Source organism: Anolis sagrei, chromosome 5 (assembly GCF_037176765.1).
Source record: "Anolis sagrei isolate rAnoSag1 chromosome 5, rAnoSag1.mat, whole genome shotgun sequence".
In the NCBI taxonomy this organism is placed as follows: domain Eukaryota; kingdom Metazoa; phylum Chordata; class Lepidosauria; order Squamata; family Dactyloidae; genus Anolis; species Anolis sagrei.
In genome coordinates, this window is record NC_090025.1 from 160,072,034 (window position 1) to 160,091,436 (window position 19,403).

Sequence of the window (19,403 nt, forward strand, 5' to 3'; positions counted from 1 at the left end):
GTTGCTTAACGTTTTTCAGGCTCTTCCATTGAGCAAACTCCAAGGCATGTTACAACTTAATGAGTGCCTCAGTTGCAGGAAGGCTAAGACAAAGTGGGATTTTTGGTGGACATATATTTTGCCAGCTCCATGAATTAATTTTATAACCTAACAAAATAGGTGCTCCATTCTATATGGTGTTGGGCTGTTCCATTAGGAATATTGCAGCCTCCTCTGTTTACAGGAGATATTTATGTTACTGTAATGTCTAAAACTGATACTTAGTTGATGTTTTCCATATTTGTGAAATGTGGTGGCCAGGTGCAGCTTTCATCTGAGCAGCTGCTGCTGCTCCACTTCCTTCTTCAGACACAGCAACAACTTACAGGTTGTTGGTTAAGCAGTGTGGGTAGGACTGCACCCAGAGTTGGGAAAGAAAGAAGAGACCTTATTTAGCAAGTAATCATCCATGCTGTCCCATAACCCAAGTTCTTGTTTGTAACTTTCATAGTTGTACGTTGGCCTCTTACCCACTCAAGGGTAGGTTTGGGGGTTAAAGTTATGGATTTTTATATGACCAATGAATAAGTCAAGGGTCATTCTGTGAGAAGAGCTGCCCCTGGCAGTTGCTGCCATTTTCCTTCCCAAGCAATCAAATCAAGCAGAAGCAGTGCCATAGCAGAGATAGTTGAGAAAATTGGTGCTGCTTTTATGTTTTTTTCAGGACAAACTAAGGCTCCTGTTCAGAGAAGGGAATGGTTCTATTTAGACTAGGGAATAGTTCTTTTTTAATATGAGTTAAGATACAGTATGTCACTGACCCGCAGATAAGACAACTCAGGGGTCTGGATTGGGATTTTTTGACTAAAATTTCTTCTATATGAATGTATGTGCAAAGGTTACATAGATGCAGAGTCTCCTTTTGAAAAAAAATTGGGGTTACCAGCATTAACTCTCCAGGTAGAACTTTACAATGTGTCAGGAGTTTGCATTTCACATATTTAATACTACACAGCCACATAATATCAATTTCAAAAAACAAATCTGCATATTATCTTTCTTGTGGGAAACTAACAACAAGGAAGTAAGTACATCTGTATTCTTGTCAATAAAATGGTTATTTGTGTTCTAGAATGCAAGCAGAAGATGAGAGGGACAAGAATGGCTCTGAGGAAGATGATGATGAAAAACCAGGAAAAAGAATTGCAGGACCAAGAAAGAAGTTCCGCTGGGATGAGACAGTGAGGTGTGATACTACCGTCCACTAGAAAACTTTTTAGATTATTGCAGTATGATCTAAATGTAACAGTAGCAACAAGGAACCAGTTTCACCTCTCTCCAGCCACTGGTAAACTGCAAACTAGATGCTGTGAAGTGACTTATTGTATAATTATCTTCTCTTTCTACTGAACAATGTACTCATTTTTGCAGCATTCTAATCCTGAAGCCAATTGCATGAAATACAAATCTATTTAAAGTTATTGGATGACCTAAAAACATTCCAGAGTTACAGTCATCAGATGGAAAACAGAACTGTACTTATATAATGTAGAATAGGTGTAACCAAGTTGATCACATAAAAACTTGAGAAGAACCATAGGAAATCATATCTGATGAGAAAGCTTGAAAATGAACATGCATAACTTCGGACACAGTAATTACCGTTTTGTTAATCCACTCTGTTTTTTTTCCCCAAAGGGCTTTGCTATGTAATCTTGTAAAAATAAAGCTTGGCTGTTATGAACTGGAGCCAAATAAAAGCCAGACTCCAGAAGATTACCTCAAGACCTTTATGGAGACAGAGGTGAAGCCACTTTGGCCAAAAGGCTGGATGCAAGCTAGGTATGGTACTTGGTGCTTTTTCAGACTGCAGTACGATTTCTATTCAATTAAATATTCAAGCTCTGATTATGGGATTAATATGCGTCAAGAAAATGACTATAAATGGACTTGGAAGTATCAGAATAGAACTAAGGCAAGAAGATAGATTAAGCTGTTACATAAAATCATCATCATCAAGGGACTCAGGGCGGCTCACGGAAGCACTCCAAGATGCTTTCTTTGCATCCAAATTATTTCTTGTAAGATTAAATGCCTGAAACTTCAAGAAATTGGGGTTGTTTTGACGATGCTCCACAACTGTGTGTTGTTGATCAGTACAAGCAGTCCCCAAGTTGTGAACAAGATGGGTTCTGTAGGTTTGTTCTTAAGTTGAATTTGTTTGTAAGTTGGAACAGGTACATTTTTAAAGTGTAACTCCAGCCAAAAATAAATCTTTTTTCCCGCTTTGGATGTCATAGAGAAGGGTTTGTACCCCTGTGGTGTTTATTTTGCTGTTTGTGTCCCTGTTCAGAAGATTTCACTTCTTTTTCTGTTCCTGTGATAATTGTATTTTGGAAAAAAATGCTTGTTGTGGAAACAAAGATTGGGGATAATGCTTCATTGGAGACACCTTTTTCCCCATGATAACTCTTTCAGGAGTGAATTTCTCTTCTGAGGGATAGCTTTCTCTCACTTTCTGTTATCTCATGCCCATTCTTAACTATGAGTCATTTGTAAATCAGATGTTTGTAACTCAAGGGCTGTCAGTACTGCTAGTAAAAGTTGGGTGCTGTTCCATGATGCATTCCTGGTTTCCATGTTTCAAAGTTGCAAAGTTCTAAAGTGCAAGATCGGTGCTTAGAAAGCTTGGTACTTTTTATCTTCAGTCCTGGGAGATGAAGTCTCATCAAAAGACATTCAGTAAAGTGAATTGTTTTCTAATCACCAATCAAGAAAGGGAAGGACTTAGCACACCAATAAGTGAAGCTGCCTTCTAGTTCAACTCCCAGATACTCTCTTACATTGCTCAGGAATCCTTATTCATCTAAGGCAGGTGTCCTCAAACTAAGGCCCATGGGCCGGATACAGCCCTCCAAGGTCATTTATCCGGCCCCCACTCAGGGTCAATGTAAGTCTGAAGCAACCTGAAAGCACACAACAACAATCCTATCTCATCAGCCAAAAGCAGGCCCACACTTTCCATTGGAATACTAATAAGTTTATATTTGTTAAAATTGTTCTTCATTTTAATTATTGTATTGTTTTTAAGTGTTTTTTTTTTTTTTGCACTACAAATAATATATGTGCAGTGTGCATAGGAATTCATTCATTTTTTTCCAAATTATAATCCAGCCCTCCAACAGTTTGAGGGACTGTGACCTAGACCTCAGTATAAAAAGTTTCAGGACCCCTGATCTAAGGTTTGGCTCATGCAGCCCACTGCTTTATCGCAACATCCACCTGTTTTCAAAATTCTGCCATGTTCTTAGTTTCAGAAAAGAAGGGAGAAAACTTCCTATTTTGTCATGACATTTGACAAAAAACAAAAGACTAAGAGTATCATAGAGGCAGAAGTCTCAGTAATTAAACAGAAAGCTGAATGGTCTGCCTTTTTGAACACAATCCACCTCTCGCACTGCCTTTGATTTGACTTGCCAGTATTCATTGTGCAGAGATCAGCACTCTTAAACAGTTGAAAGGCCAGACAGCTGAGATTGCAGTTGTACAAACAAACAAAGCTTTATGGTGACAGTAGTTCCTGGCTTTGATGGCAACATGTGTAGCCTAACATTATTGTGCAGGAGGACCACATAGGAGCTCAAAAAATAGAAAGCAAGCTGCAAAGAAAGTACTTTCTCGGCTTTTGGATTCCAGAAAATGCATTCTTCCTGGAGTCGATTGTTGAGACTCATTTATTTATTTATAGTATTTATATACTGCTTTTCTCACCCCTGGGAGGACTCAAAGTGTTGCTCATGACCATTTCGGGATCTTCCTTCCCTTAACCTCCTGATGGAATTTATTCAGAATAATTAAAGACTGCTCCAATCCTAACATGGGGAAAGCCTTCTAATCCTGTACCATAGTTGACCAGTAATATCCTTGGATCTCTGAATGTTCCTCCAAATTATCTGTTTATTTTCATAACAATTCATTTTTCCAGTGATTTATTTCTCTTAGAATCATAGAGTTGGACAAAACTGCAGGGACCATCCAGTTCAATTCCCTGCCATACAAGAATACACAATCAAATCACTTCCAGTAGATGTCCATCCAACACTGTTTTTAAAACCTCCAGAGAAGGAGACTTCGGCACATGCTAAAACATATTCATCTTGTCACTAAACAAAATAAAAGATCAAAAAAAGAAAAAGACCTGCTGTACCACCTCAGAAGGATCTGTACCTCTCATGATTTGGTTGAAATCCTCAGAATCAATTCTATTTATTAATTTATTTACTCTATTTCTATCCCGCTCTTTCCTCCCTTAAAGGGGACTCAAAGCAGTGTACATAATAGCAATATTCAATGCTGCATTCAGTAATATAAAATACAATACATCGATGCAATAAACTGTTAAAACATATAAATATCATAAACTATTAAAATATAATACCCAGTCCTAAGGGTATCAATTCTACTATTGATTTGGCCTAACATTTCCCATCCTCCCGAGAAGTAGTTATGCACATGGCAGTCAAAATGTATCTGCAGAAATCAAATATTTTAGGCAGATTTCAAATCTAATTTCAATTGACTACACTTGATCTAGGAAAAAGATATCCAGATTCATGTTAGCAGGTTGAATCAAGGTTTGCATGATTCAAGTGTATCGCTCAGCTGACCTGTTTCAACCTCAAAACTCTACAGCAGATTCCACTAGGGTGCAGTATGTAATCACCCTTTTCCACCAGTGCTATGTACTGGCAGAAAACAGGTGGTCTGTGTGAGCTAGATCTAATATTTGTTTATCCAAACATGACCTATGTGTATCTGCAGTAGCAGCCTCAGACAGTTGTTAGCAATTGCTAAACATTAGCCACAGACCTACACTTACAATTTGTGCATGTCCCAAATGCTCCGTAGAGGATATCCCAGGGAAGGATATATTGGATTCCTTCTGTGGAGGTCTGTGTGAGGGAGCTAATGGAAGCCCCGTGTCCTCTTTCACCTTTTTGCTGTGATTGCACTGGCCTTCATGTTTCCTGGAGTTGCAGACCATTTGAATGTCCTTCTTTTGCCTTCTCCTGTTCCATGTTGTCCTCTTGCCTAGGTTCTGTCATAATGTGATCTAGACCTACCTGGCTATGGCTGGAACTGGAAATAGAACCCAATAGCATCTTCTTCCATTTATATGACATTGCATGTTCGTGTCTCTCCTGGTTGGTGACTGGATATAACTCACTCTCCCAGATCCTTAACATGGACCTCCCTAAAAAGAACTCTGTGAGAAGTACCAAAGATATTTCATATCATTGGTACTTGATGCTAGAATGGAAATCTTGTAATTTGTTCTTGTAATGGAGCAATTAGAATGTTAAGTTCACTATAAAATACAGTAGGGTGTATAATAATCACGATGTTATGTAATACTTTACTGTGTTTCTACTTTTTTTACTTTTCTGTAGGAACTTTTCAGATACTGTGTTCTGGAGCTAATTGCAAGCTGTGATTTACAGTGTGTTCTTCAAAAGGTTTAAGGACTAGCTATGTTTAGTTTCAGCAAGACACTCCACATGTTTTGTTTCTGTTAAAAAGAATGTTTAAGACATATTGTACTACACCAGTTATTGCATTAAAATGACTTCAGTTTTCTTAGTAATGCTGTCAAATAATAATTCAGATATGCTAGTGAGTCTGTATGATAGTTCGTTTAATTATCTAATGTATTTCTAGAGAAATCACAGAGGGGTTTCCCCTTTTCAGAATTTTCCTTTATTCTTTACAGGATGCTTTTTAAAGAAAGCCGAAGTGTTCATAATCACCTCACATCTGCTCCGTGAGTATAAATATCAGTACATGTTTTTCTTTTGATTCATCTCTGCTCTCCTTGGAGTGCATGTCTTATAATATGACAATATTGCAATAATGTAATTTGAATTTTTACCATAGTTGTCACTGTTTGTTTCTGAGTTAGACACCACAGTGGCTACAGTTCCTGTGATATGATCAAAGCACTATCTGGTCTTGTATTTATTAATCATTTTTGATTCGATTGATGTTACCCGGGAATGCAGACAAGATTCTTGGAGAGGTCAGGGCCACCACTTGTATTCTGGACCTATGTTAAACAAGCCAGGGGGTGTATGCCTTGGATAAGGGAGCTTATCAATGCCTCACTCCACCAAGGCAAGGTCCCTGTAGTACTTAAAGAAGCAGTGGTGTGACCTACATTGAATAAACCATCCCTCAATCTTACCATCCTTGAAAACTATAGACCAGTGTCAAATTTGCCATTTATTAGCAAAATTCTGGAATGGGTGGTGGCCAGACAACTTCAGGGGTTCTTGGATGAAGTGGATTTTCTTGACCCATTTCTATCTAGCTTCACACTGGGCCATGGAACAGAAATGCTTTGGTCCCCTTGGTGGATGATCTAAATTGAGAACTTGGTAAGAGGAGTGTGACCTATTTGGTTCTCCTTGACTTCTCACCAGCCTTCAATACCATTGACCATGGTATTCTTTTGGAGCAACTATCAGGTATGGAGCTGAGAGGCACTGTTTTGCAGTAGTTACAGTCCTTTCTCATGGATCGCAGCCAGAGGGAGTCCTGCTCGACCCCATGGCAATTCGATTGTGGGGTCCCACAGGTGGTCAGTTGAAACAGTCACACCTAGCTCCAGCAGACAAGAGTCCTTTGTCCCACCCTGGTCATTTCAAAGATATATAAACCCATTTTCCTAGTTCCAACAGACCTCACTACCTCTGAGGATGCTTGCCATAGATGCAGGCGAAATGTCAGGAGAGAATGCCTCTAGACCATATAGCCATATAGTCCAAAAAAAAAAAAACCTACAGTGATTCCGGCCATGAAAGCCTTCGACAATATATCTGACATTGGTTTCCTTGAATGTAATACATTATAAGTCATTGTACTTCAGTGTGCAAGGGGACGGGATTTTTACAGACCTTGTTGACCTAATCCTAGACCCCAATTTACAAGGGACACATTTATCACATAGTAGGGTTAAGTGGGTATTATATGGTAGGATATGCAAGGAAGAGAGAGTTTCAGATTCTGGATTCTTAGTCAGGGATAACTAGCTGGTTGTTTGACCAGGTCCTGAAGCAATTTTATCTAGTTCCTTTCAGCTCTATAAAATGTTAATCAACATATAGCAAAAAAGGATTACATATTTTCCCTCCATGAGAAGGTTTATTTATTAACTAAATAAACCGCACTTCAGTATCTGCATGTCTTTTGATTATGTAAGCAATCATTAATTTTATTAATATGAAAAAATAAACTTTTTCAGTGTCTTTAGCATTAAGTTCTTGGAAAAGGGTCAGCTTATGTGGCAAATTTAGCTTCTGGCTTCTAGATCATTCTAAAAATAGCTCCAGATATGTATGATTCAGCTTTATGCTTGGCTAAAAATATAGGTGCAAAATTATTTTGGAAGTTATCCTAGATATTTTTTTAAAAAATGAAGTAAACATGTAGTCACTTCTGGATAAAATGTGTAAGGATCCAGCTTGCTGCAATGTGGGTGTATGTGAAAATGGGTTACAAACATTTCCCACCACTGACCTGAATGTTTTTCTTATAATGATGTGAAAAAATCTTGCTTGATAATTCCATTTGCAGATGTATATGGAATGTGGAAACTGTGTGTCAAAAACTTAATTTGGAATGAATTCTTATGTGTGCATTACCTGCTGATTTCTCATTTTTAAAAATGACAGTTCCTGTAGTCTCAGCAGATTTTGACAGATACATAGATTTCTGTGTTTTGTCTGATGATAAAAACTGTATTAACTTTAAAAGAATATCCAGATTTTCCAGATTTAGTATCCCTTAATATTTTTGTTACTTGTTATATTTGAAAATAGTATTCAACAGATTTGTTATGTTAAGAATTAGCCATTCTAAAATATTAGCAATACTAACTTTAGAATTAAGGCATGAATACATTACACATTAATTGAGCTTTGACAATGTTTCCCAATGTAAGTTATCTATATAAATAAAAATGTAATGTTCGTTTGTAGGATTAACAGAACTCAAAAACCACTGGACAAATTGACACCAAATTTGGACACAAGACACCTAACAACCCAATCTATGTCCTTCACTCAAGAAAATTGATTTTGTCATTTGAGAGTTGTAGTTGCTGGGATTTATAGTTCACCTACAATCAAAGAGCATTCTGAACTCAACCAGTGATGGAACTGAATCAAACTTGGCACACAGGACTCCCATGACTAACAGAAAACACTAGAAGAGTTTGGTGGGCATTGATGTTGAGTTTGGGAGTTGTAGTTCACCTAGATCCACTGTGGACACAAACAATGATGGATTTGGATCAAACTCTACACAAATACTCAATATGCCCAAATGTGAACACTGGTGGAGTTTGGGGAAAATAGAATCTTGACATTTGGGAGTTGCAGTTCCTGGGATTTATAGTTCACCTAGAATCACAGAGCATTCTGAACCCCACCAACAATAGAATTGGGCCAAACCTCCCACACAGAACCCCCATGACCACCAAAGTGGGGCACAGCAACGCATGGCAGGGGATGGCTAGTGTTGAATATTTATGTAAGGTAATATTTTTATTCCCACTTTATTTCTTGGAATATACTTAACCTTAGCAAAAAGGTTGAGAAGTTATTGGAACTTACCCAATAAAAAAGTGACCGAAATTACTGTTGTGTAGGCATTGTAGATCTAGTTGAATACCAGAGTCTATATATCAGAATTTACTTTTAAACACACCCACACACACACACAAAAACACCTCTCCAAAGTGCTAGACACTTCCCAAACACAGAAAGCATTGCATTTTAGAAGGCAGTGGGTTTATATTATCGCTGAGGCAGTGGGATTTACGTTTGTGATTATTCCCCTCACCACTTGCAATCCTGGCAGCTGCCTGAAAACCAGCTTTGGAAAGGTCCCCAACCCTCTGAAGTGGGTTTGAGGGATACATAGAGGCAGGATTGCCCACTTTTTGGGTCTACTATTCTACTTAGAGTTTACACATCTCTTTGACTTATGCTTTCTAGTGAATCAGCCTTTTCCTTATAGTCAGTGTTTGTTTAATTGATTTCGAGGTCTTCAGTGATGTCCAAATTTTTCTAGCAGAAATGATAGAGGGCAAACTTACTATGTCTGTGCTATCTTTTTCAGAGCAAAGAAAAAGGTGATTCTGGCACCTAAGCCCAAAGCAAAGGTAAGCAATGGAACCACAGGAAAAAGTCATATCTCTTTCTGTTAATTTATATTAATTGTGATTGGGCAAATCTTTGCATTTACTGCTATTCTGTGTCATCTGGGCTTCAGGGTTTGGCCCTATCCCTCTTCTGTAATGGAAGATCAATGCATATTATTTTCTCAAATGCTAAGTTATCATTTGATAAATGATAGCAATATGTACCTGTAACACTGAAAAGAAAGTGACTTATGTTTCTGAGTCAAAGGTCTGGTTTTAAAAATAATCTATTCTGCAATGACACAGGATAAGGTTCTTGCAAGTCTCATTGGGAAATTTGTTTCAACTGTCTTTTATTTCCCAACAAATCCATTCAGTAACAGAATTCCTTGAAGCCTTCCCAATTTTTAAAGAGGGCATCTCCAACAGAATATAATGAAAAATGTCATTTTTAAATCAATTAGTTCTTGTGTTTTGTTGCTTTTTAAAATTTATAATCAGAATTTGTTTTTCTTTTAAATAAAATATACATCCTTTTGTGCTTTCAAAAACTTGATTATATACTGTATAAGCAAACATATTTGCAGCTTTGTCTCAAATCACAGTGAAATTGCCTTAAAAGAAAATTGGAATACACACAGTGCAAACATTGCTTGAATCTTCTATCTTTTTCCTTTGGAGCAGACATATTTAAGGATTCTCATCTTTTTTACACTAGGACACTAGTCCAAAGAAGGAACAAAGAATCTGCGCTCCTTTTACTTCTTCTTGTGTTCCTGCTTCAAGTACAAGCACTCCTATCACAGCTCTGGCCAGTTCTAGCTGTGTCTCAGCTCCAGAAACAATCTGTTTAGATGACTCACTGGATGAAGATCTCTCCTTCAACCCACCTACTTTGGATTCTATTTCTGATGCTCTGGCCGTTATTAATAATGGAGCTAAGAGTTCTCCTGTTAGGTCTTCTGTAGAGACCTCAGCTTCAAGACCTCGGTCTGGGCTGCGAGAAGAGAAGTTAGCGAGTATAATGAGTAAGTTGCCTCTGTCGTCCTCAAAAAAGGTAGAGCCTGCTCAGACATCACATTCATCAAGCCTTATAGCTGGGCACACAGGACCAGTACCAAAGAAATCCCAGGATTTACTTCAGACTGGTATATCTTCAGGCCTTATTGCTGGATCTTCAATTCAAAACCTTAAGGTTTCCTTGGAGCCCTTACCTGCCAAGCTTCTGCAACAAGGATTACAGAGGTCAAGCCAAATTCAGGCTGCATCCTCTTCCCAGACCCATATTTCTTCTTGTAAAGCCCAAGCCACAGCTCCTGCTTCACAGAGGTCAAAGGATACAGCTGTACTTGTAACCCCGTCAGAAGCTCAGAGTTGTGGATCTACAACATTACAAGTAACAAGGGTTCATCAGCACTCTGCTCAACAAAAATACGTGTCACCTCTACAAGCAACTATTAGTAAATCTCAGACCAACCCTGTGGTAAAACTCAGCAGCAATCCCAAACTCTCCTGTTCTTCCCCGGTTCCCAAGACTTCAGATAAATCAGTAGTATACCGCCTTCCTTTGTCTAATACGACCTCTGTGAGTAGTTCTCAAATGATTCATCCACTTGTGTCTCGGACAACATCTAGCACCTCTACCTCCAGTAACTATTTAGCTAAGGCCATGGTATCACAAGTTTCAGCCCAGGGTTTCAAGCCTCCCTTTTCCATGGTTCCCTCACCCAAACCGGCTGTCTCTCCCAAACCCATGGCACCCAAGCCTGTAACACCCAAGCCTACTACATCGCCCAAACTGTCCTCATCAAAGTCCACCTCATCACCCAAACCTCCCCCTTCTTCTAGTTCTTCCAGTTCAAGTGCACTAGTATCCCAGAGTAGTCACTCCAGCAGTAACAATTCCCTTCATAAACAGCCTAGTGGAGTAAATGTCACCAGGCAGTCTCCTACAATTAATTTACTGCCCTCTAACCGCACCTCAGGCCTTCAACCAGCAAAGAACCCTCAGGCCCCTTCAAAATTATCCAACACTTCTGCCTCCGGAACTGTCAGCAAAAGTAACTTGAGTGGAGCTGGAATGAATGTACCTATCAACAGGGGCAGCCACCTTAATTCAAGTGGATCTAATAGGACTAGTCTCACTGGAGCAGCAGGAAGTGGAACACAGGGTGCTACTAAACAATTATCAATTCCGCACAGACCATCTTCTGCCTCAGGGTCTGCAGTTATACCAGCCAGTGTGCAGGTATGTTTTGAATGAGAAATTTAATTATAACCACAATACATTAAGATTTAAGATTTTGTATGTTTATCCTTCCTTCTAAAACACATTTTGACTAATGATACAATCCTATGTGACTATTCAGAGGTAAGCCTTGTTGCATTAAGTGGGACTTAACTCCTAGGTAAGTGTATTTTTGATTGCAGCCTACTGCATGTAAAGATTGTTGTATTATGGAGAATATAATGGACTTTTATTTAGACAAAATATATGGGTGGAATTGAGTTCAACATCATATACACTGAAAATGGCACTTCATTGTATTATAAAGTATCAGTTACTTCATATTATAATGTAACTGTTCTTTTTTTCTGCCTCTCTTGTGACATATGGTTATCTGGGATGGGGAAATGAGTAATAATATCACCATGTAGAGTGAGTGATTTGTTATAGGAAAAAGTAGGGTAATTATTATTTCTGAAAGAAGTGGTGAACATGTGAAAATTGTCTCTTGATAGAAAACTACCCATGTTATCATTTTAATGTATTTTGTAATACATCTTTGGGGTTGTAAGAAAGGGATTATAAACCCTTTTAAAGTAAAGAGTGGCATTATCTTGGTGTGATTGGGGGTTGCAAAGCAGTAGTGGATGGGCCCAGAGCTGAATATAGTCAAGGAAAAATACTTTTCTGCCTTTGCCCTGTGGGAATTGATGTGAACCAACTAAAGAATTTGTTGATAATCTTGGAGCTTGCAAAGCCTGAGTCCACATGTCCCCACATATATCAAAAAGGACATAATACAATCTGAAGGACAGATGTGGCCACCCTTAGGCCTCCTTGCACTATGCCGCTTCCAACTGCTGCCCCACACAAAACCAATAATATTTTTTCCTCAGAAAGGGTTATTTTTACAGCCTCATACTATTCTGCAATCTTGCTTGATGAATTGGAATTGTTGTGATTTATTATCAGTTTTGGCCAAAAACACATGATATTACAAATAATGGTATTCTGTAAAATATTTTTGATTGACAGTACCATTATTAAATTTCTGCATTGAGACCAAGACTATAGAACAATTTAGACTCCTTGAAGAGTGAGTGAAAATATTAGAACATTAAAAGCACAAGCTGTGCATCAAAATACATAATTTATGTAACCCCCCTGACTTTTTCTCATGGTTATGAATTAACCACAATAATTCATAAGTCTTTTTCAACATCCAATGTTCAGAACTTTATTGCATAATGTTTATGACTTTTTCCACAAAACTTTGGCCTAAATCCAGTTGCTTGTCTTGATGAGTAAAACACTGAATCCATGTAACTTATGGATTCAGTAACTGATTCATGGGTTTACTACAGTTGGGATTACCAATTGAATTATGTCCTTTGTTTTTATTTGGAATTGGAATTGAAATGTAGCTAATTATTTCACAAACTGAAAGATTAAAAACAATGTGTTTTTCAATATTCATTTATTTAAATAGCTAAAATACAGAGAAGAAACTAGCCAGATATTGATATATATTTTTCATATTGTTATACTGAATAAATAGTGTATGTTTACTGAAGGGCAAATAGAATAACAAAGTTTTTCGGACACTACAGAGAACTGAGAATGCGTCCATCTTAAAACAGGAAGTTAAGGAAATAATTTTAAATTGGCATTCAATAGTGCTTGATAGTCATATTTAGGTTACTAGTACGATTATGAAGTTATTGGGACATCTGTGAATAGAGATGAATATATTGATTGTAATAGTAATAGAAGCATTTTTCTATGGTGTAATGCTTTTTTTGTTTTATTGTTGGAAAAAGTCTAAAATTATTACGACATGCTCTTCAGAAAATTTCTTTGTTCTACCAAATCAGTTGTTCCTTCTCAGTGAGTCACAAAACTGTCCTACTGATTGCATGGAGAAAATAGTGACAATAGAGTCAGCATTCATTGCGTGATGGATAGTATTAATGGTAAAAAAATTACAATAACAATGCATTATTTTAACTGGACAAGTACTAGTAACAGATATGAATCAGATTGATCTAAAAGAGATTTTGCTTGCATTGAAGCCGGTGAAACATGAGGAATACTTTAGTAAATGTCTAGCCTAGGTTATGTCGCACATGTTCTGTAGCACTCTGTTTGGCTCTTAAGCTACATGTTTATGTGGTTTGGTTGCTTTTAACAATTTCTTACATTTCAGTTTTGTACAGTAAAATATTATAATCAAGTCAATTGAACCAAAATTTTCTCTGGCATTGAATATATTGGCTGTATGTATTGGCTATTACAGAATTTTCTGGGTTGATTCAAATCCGACTCACAGAATGATTAGCCATTGCATTTGACTCTTCATGTTCAAGATTAAAATATACATGCAAGTTTGGATATATGTGTGTGTGTGTCTGTGTATGTGTGTGTTAATTGCACTTTCCAAAATTGGATATAGGTTTAAGCATCCCCATGATAACAACCCCTTCATACCCTTAAAGTCTATATGGAAAATGAAGGGTCTTGTTGAACCAGGAAGACCATGATCTAGATTGAAAGGAGATCCCTGAAAAATTAGTAGAAGCATTGTCTGTGAACAGAGGTGGAAATTGCTCATGGAAGATTCTTGTGAAATCTCAAATGTTTTCACTATATTATCACAGCCTGCTGCTTGGCAGGTTCTCCCAATCCCAATATAGGATTTTGGGGGTCGCTGTAGGGTTGTTTTTGAGGAATTATGCTTCCAACAGCCCAGTTTGAATGTGTTCAAAGCCATCCACAGTGTGGAAACAATTTGTACTTTAGTTTCTTAGTTATGGCTGTTTTGTTCCATGTACTGGAGCTGCAACCTTAGGTACCATTATTTTGGGTAAGCCCAGTTGAACACTACTCTGATACCCTCCCAGGTAAACCTGTGCTAGATTATCATAATGGTATCAAGAAACCATGTTTATAAAATCATTAAGTTAAAACATAGACCTAACTAGAGAAATATTACGGGGTGGAGGAAGCAGACAGGCCAGTTAAAATGTAATGGCCAGTCTTTATCATGTGCCCCAAACACTGCAAAACAGATTTACAAATAACACCTATTTCCATACAGTCAACAACAGGTACGTCATTACTGGCAAATGCTTCACCTTTGACTCTCATGACATCACCCCTGTCTGTGACCAGTCAGAATGTGACATCGGCTCCATTGGCTAATTTTGGGATGCTGGGTAGCCTTGTTGTGCCCTGTCAGTTTCCATTGGAGTTACTTGGCTTTGGAACAGACACAGCTGGAGTGACAACCACCTCGGGAACTACCTCAGCGGCTTTCCACCACAGCTTAGCTCAAAGTAAGTGAAACTAGATAACTTTTGGTACTATCTATCTTTTTTTAAAAGGTACCATATTTGTCTGCATAAGTATTGTATTTAGAAGGAAAGCAGAAGGTGTATATTAAAATGCTTCACAATTCATAGATAGGTTTATTTTGTTTTCTTTGAACTTCCTATTTTTAAATATAGAGGTGCTTTTTAGCATGGTGTGCTCTATGCTAATCTGAACACAAAAAAACTGTTTTTCATATTCACTGACAACTGATGTATTACATCAAAGAATTTAAAGTACTTTATAAACACAAGTTGTTATAATACTAACATAAAACTCATGTTGTCAGGTATACTTTTTGCTGAAAATGTACAAAATTTCTCTCAATGTATATGACAGGTCTATGTATCTTTGTATGAATAGCGGCAGCAGTTTGAGGCCTCAGTATTGTAAAGGTACCAGGCCCCATATGATCTTGGAAGCCATGCAGGGTCTGCCCTGGTTAGTAGCTGGAATACTTAGTGCTTTAGAGCACTACTTGTTAAACTGTGGGTTCTGACCCCAAAAGAGGGACCCCTTGGCTCAATGTTGGGGTCATAAAAAGTTTGGCACCAATGAAAGCTTTCTAAACTCTACCCATTCACCCAAATCAGTTAGGAACAAGGTGTAGTGTTTACAGTGAACTTTGAAAAAATGCTTCATCTGTATTCAGCCTGTTTAGCATGCCTTGCAACTGCTGATTTATTATCAGTAAATGTTTAGTTTTTATATCGATTTGATATACCTGTGTACCTGGTATTGTTTCACAATGATTGGAAAGGGGTTGTGAGTGGAAAAAATTTAAGAAGCTTAGTTGTAGAGAAAGGAACTGGCAAAAACACCTCCAAATTTTTATTTCTTAAGAAAACCCTTTGAGGTCTTTTGGGATTGCCATAAGTCAACAGGCAACTTGAAGGCACATTTACACAGAGCGGAATCTAAAAACTTGGCTCTTCCAGTGTGCCTTTGGAGAGTGACCACATATTTCTTTCCTGTTGTCTTCTCCCTCAAGTTGTTCCATATTGTCCTTCCCCTCACCTTTTTTTAAGGCCTGGCTCCACTGTTCCATCCTCCACACGCTCCTCCCTTACAAATACATCTTTTTCATTGTCATCTCATCCAGGGTTTTATCACTTTATGTGCACATTTGGCCCACCCATTGTGTGTGTTTGTTACTGTATCTTTAAATGCTCTGTTTTGTTCTTATGTTCATTTACATTTTTGCAATATTTTATTGTGTTGTTACTTTTGCTGTTTTGTATTCATTTTATTGTAATTGTATTATCGGACTTGGCCTCATGTAAGCCGTCCCGAGTCCCCTTTGGGGAGATGATGGCGGGGTATAAATAAAGATTATTATTATTATTATTATTATTATTATTATTATTACTATTATTTTGATACAATTGAGTTTTGTGGGAGAATGAATCTTTCCAAAAACTAAATGCTGATTCTACAAATCATTTTATTTTTTTTCTTTATTACTGCTCCTTGAATAGATTGTTCTTTGCTACAAGTGATTATTATCCTCTGTTGAATAATATATTGAGGTGGGGTTTTTTTTTTTGCTCTGTTATTCAGTGACTATTATTGTCTGAACGTGTACCAAAGAATTATTTTCTTAAGTTTGGTAGGGTGATTTGAAGTGATAGGCATGCAGCTTGTATTTATTTTTTTAAACCATGTGAAACTGGTGACTATTGATACAAATCATGCAGACCAGATTTTTTGGCATGCATCAACTATAGATAATGTGGTTGAATTTGTTTTTACTCTTCCTTATTTATGCCACTGCAGATTTACTAAAAGGTTTACAACCAGGAGTTCAACATGCAGCACTGTCTCACACAACTCTGCCTGCTCACATGCAGCAAGCCTATACAGGTAGGCATATAATTGCTTTCCAATTATCCTATTAAAAAGTGAAAAGTCTGTTTTCTCATTATAGCACAAGTCTATGCTAGTGAAAAAGATGTGAAATATCTTAACCTGTTAGCCATGATTGCTGCTAACTGCACTTTAGAAAACACGTGACATTGAAATTACTCCACAGTGTTTGAGCAGCTCCATTCAGAAACAATTCTCAATTTAGTAAATCTTGAATTTTCAGAAGCCTCCTCTTTATCTCCCTATCAATACAAAGAGAAAACATGATATGGACAGGGCTATATCACTGGTGATAATTCCTCCCAAATAATTGGAGGGGAAGCATCAGTGAAACAGGCCAGTTATTTCCCATGTTTATGGTTCTGATACTAATATTCTAGGACTTTAAGATCGTCTGGGGAGGCCCTGTTCTCAATCCCGCCTGCGTCGCAGATACATACATGAGAGACAGGGCCTTCTCAGTGGTGGCCCCTCGGCTGTGGAATGCCCTCCCTAGGGATATCAGATCGGCCCACCTCCCTTTTTGAGCAAGCATTCGCAAATACAGTGTAACAGGCGAACATAGGGCAACGGAACAACTAGACGATGTGACTGGACAATGTTTTAACAAGGAGATGCTAATTTTTTTTAATGATCTCGTTATAGTTTTATATTATATGCGAATGTTTTTAACTGTATTTTATGGTATTGGGGCATTGAATTGTTGCCAACTGTAAATTGCCTTGAGTCCCTTTGGGCTTAGAAAGGCGGTAAACAAATATAGTAAATAAATAACATTTATTTATTTATTTATTTATTTATTTATTTATTTATTGTATTTCTAACCCGCCTTTCTCAGCCCGAAGGCGACTCAAGGCAGCTTACAAATTGGCAGCAATTTGATGCCACAACAGTCATAAAATACAATTCAAAAGCATTTTGCACAATATGAAAATCCTTACAAAAAAAACCCATTAAAAACATATAACCAGTGGCCTGCCTTCATGATATTTCCTACATATACTGACTTTACTCTGAAATCTAATTATACCATTTTTCAATTCAATTGTATTATTGGAAGTTGATCGTATGATGTGCCAATGAACTCACAAATTCATTTTATGAAATCAAATGTTTGGTTTCAGAACAAAGTAGTGAGAATTAGCTTGCCATTTTATAATGTGCAGTTTTTGATTGTAGCTTTTTCATAATTACAAGATGGTTTTAGCTTATTTGATTTTCTCTTTCTTTTCATCTTTAAATCCAGATGGAGGCCAAAGTAAAGGGGACACTAAATTACAGAGGAAAACCCAGTGATATCCTATTCAGCAAGGGAGCTAAAGTGGTTCTGTTTTGCTGATGGAGACTGACCAGTTGGGAACGTGATTACGCAGAAACAGAGCTGCTGTTTCTGTCAGTGTTTACATATTCTGATCCCAAGCACTGTGGTGAGGAGGAAGAGAAGAAGAAGAAGAAGAAGAAAACAATACTTGATCAAAGAGAGAAGACAAAGGAGGAAAGTGTTCTTGTAAAACCAATTCATAGTTTGCTCTCTTCTAAGGAACTCCCGAATTCTTTTATCCATTCTGAGTGTCTCAGAAAGGGCTAGGCACATAGGTTCAGTTGTCAAACCTACAGCAGCATAAACCTTTTTTGGGCTGATATTTGATAGAGGATATGTGAAAGGAAACCATCCATAATCCAAGGGGTACCATATATCATTTTGACAAACTGCAGGTTCCGGAGAAGTCTACGGTATCGAACACCTAGGAATATTCTGTACAGGTTTGGATAGTGTGAAGTATAGAACAGAAGTAGTGATTTGTGTAGAAACAAAATTGAAAGTATCATTTTCTCAAAAAAAGCCAAGGCTGCTTGCCCACCATTTCTGTTTGAAGAGCCTAAATGTTACAGATATTTTGCTTTGGTAATATTCACCATAGGAAACATCACTGAACATTCAGAAATTCAAAAGCCCCCTAGGGAGGAAAGGTCAAGGATTTATATTATTTTGTTCCCAGTGTTCAAATATAAAGAACTAAATTAGTTTTCAGTATCTTCTAAAGGAAGACTTTTTTGCCCTTAGGCTTGCTGTAATAGTTCAGAGTTGCCTTATTTTTCAAATATATATATATATATGTGCGTGTGTGTGTATATACACACACACACCCATCCATAAATCTCTAGTATTCATCCTCTGTTAATATATTCTTGTCTATGGCTCTTCTTGTAGCTCTGAAAAGTCGTACACTGTATTGATCCCCACCAAATAAAAATTACATGTAGTTTGCTTTTGTGCAAGATTTGCTTTTATCAGTACTGTTTAAAGCTTTCTCCAAAGAGCGGTTAAGGTGCCTTCTATCTAAGTCTGAAGTTCATATCTCCAGCATTCTTAAGACATACATAGCTGGAAGATCCAACATTTTGAACCATTGTTACAACTTCTAGGCTGATTTTCATTTTGATAGCAATATATTAGGTTTTTGGGAAACAAGTTTAAAATACTGTCTTGTGTTACACTCATAGTTTGTACAAGGAGGAGTATTTTGGTAAAATAATATTGAAAACAAATATAATAGCATAACGTATTATGCTATAAAAGCTTCTGTGATCTACTCTAGACACTGTAGACTCTAATTTAAAGTATTTTTTTCATTTAAATCTGATATGTCCTCAGGTTTTCAGGCTTAATATAGAATTGGGCATTTTTTCAAAGTTTCTGTGGGGTATGTACATACAGGACAGCATATAATAGCTTGTGATTTCTATGAAACATCAGCT

General features: G+C 37.4%; 1 protein-coding gene across 2 annotated transcripts in view; it reads left to right on the forward strand.

Moving 5' to 3' along the window:
* UBN2 (ubinuclein 2) overlaps window positions 1–18,912 on the forward strand; it is a 37,441-nt gene extending 18,529 nt beyond the window's left edge. For both annotated transcript variants that reach the window (XM_060777175.2, XM_060777176.2), the window contains 8 exons: window positions 1,112–1,225; window positions 1,678–1,821; window positions 5,750–5,800; window positions 9,160–9,202; window positions 9,900–11,429; window positions 14,506–14,743; window positions 16,554–16,640; window positions 17,890–18,912. In XM_060777175.2, the coding sequence (XP_060633158.2) occupies window positions 1,112–1,225; window positions 1,678–1,821; window positions 5,750–5,800; window positions 9,160–9,202; window positions 9,900–11,429; window positions 14,506–14,743; window positions 16,554–16,640; window positions 17,890–17,939 (2,257 nt within the window). In that variant the 3' untranslated portion in view covers window positions 17,940–18,912. The remainder of the gene's footprint in view (window positions 1–1,111; window positions 1,226–1,677; window positions 1,822–5,749; window positions 5,801–9,159; window positions 9,203–9,899; window positions 11,430–14,505; window positions 14,744–16,553; window positions 16,641–17,889) is intronic.
* Window positions 18,913–19,403: the final 491 nt, after the last annotated feature.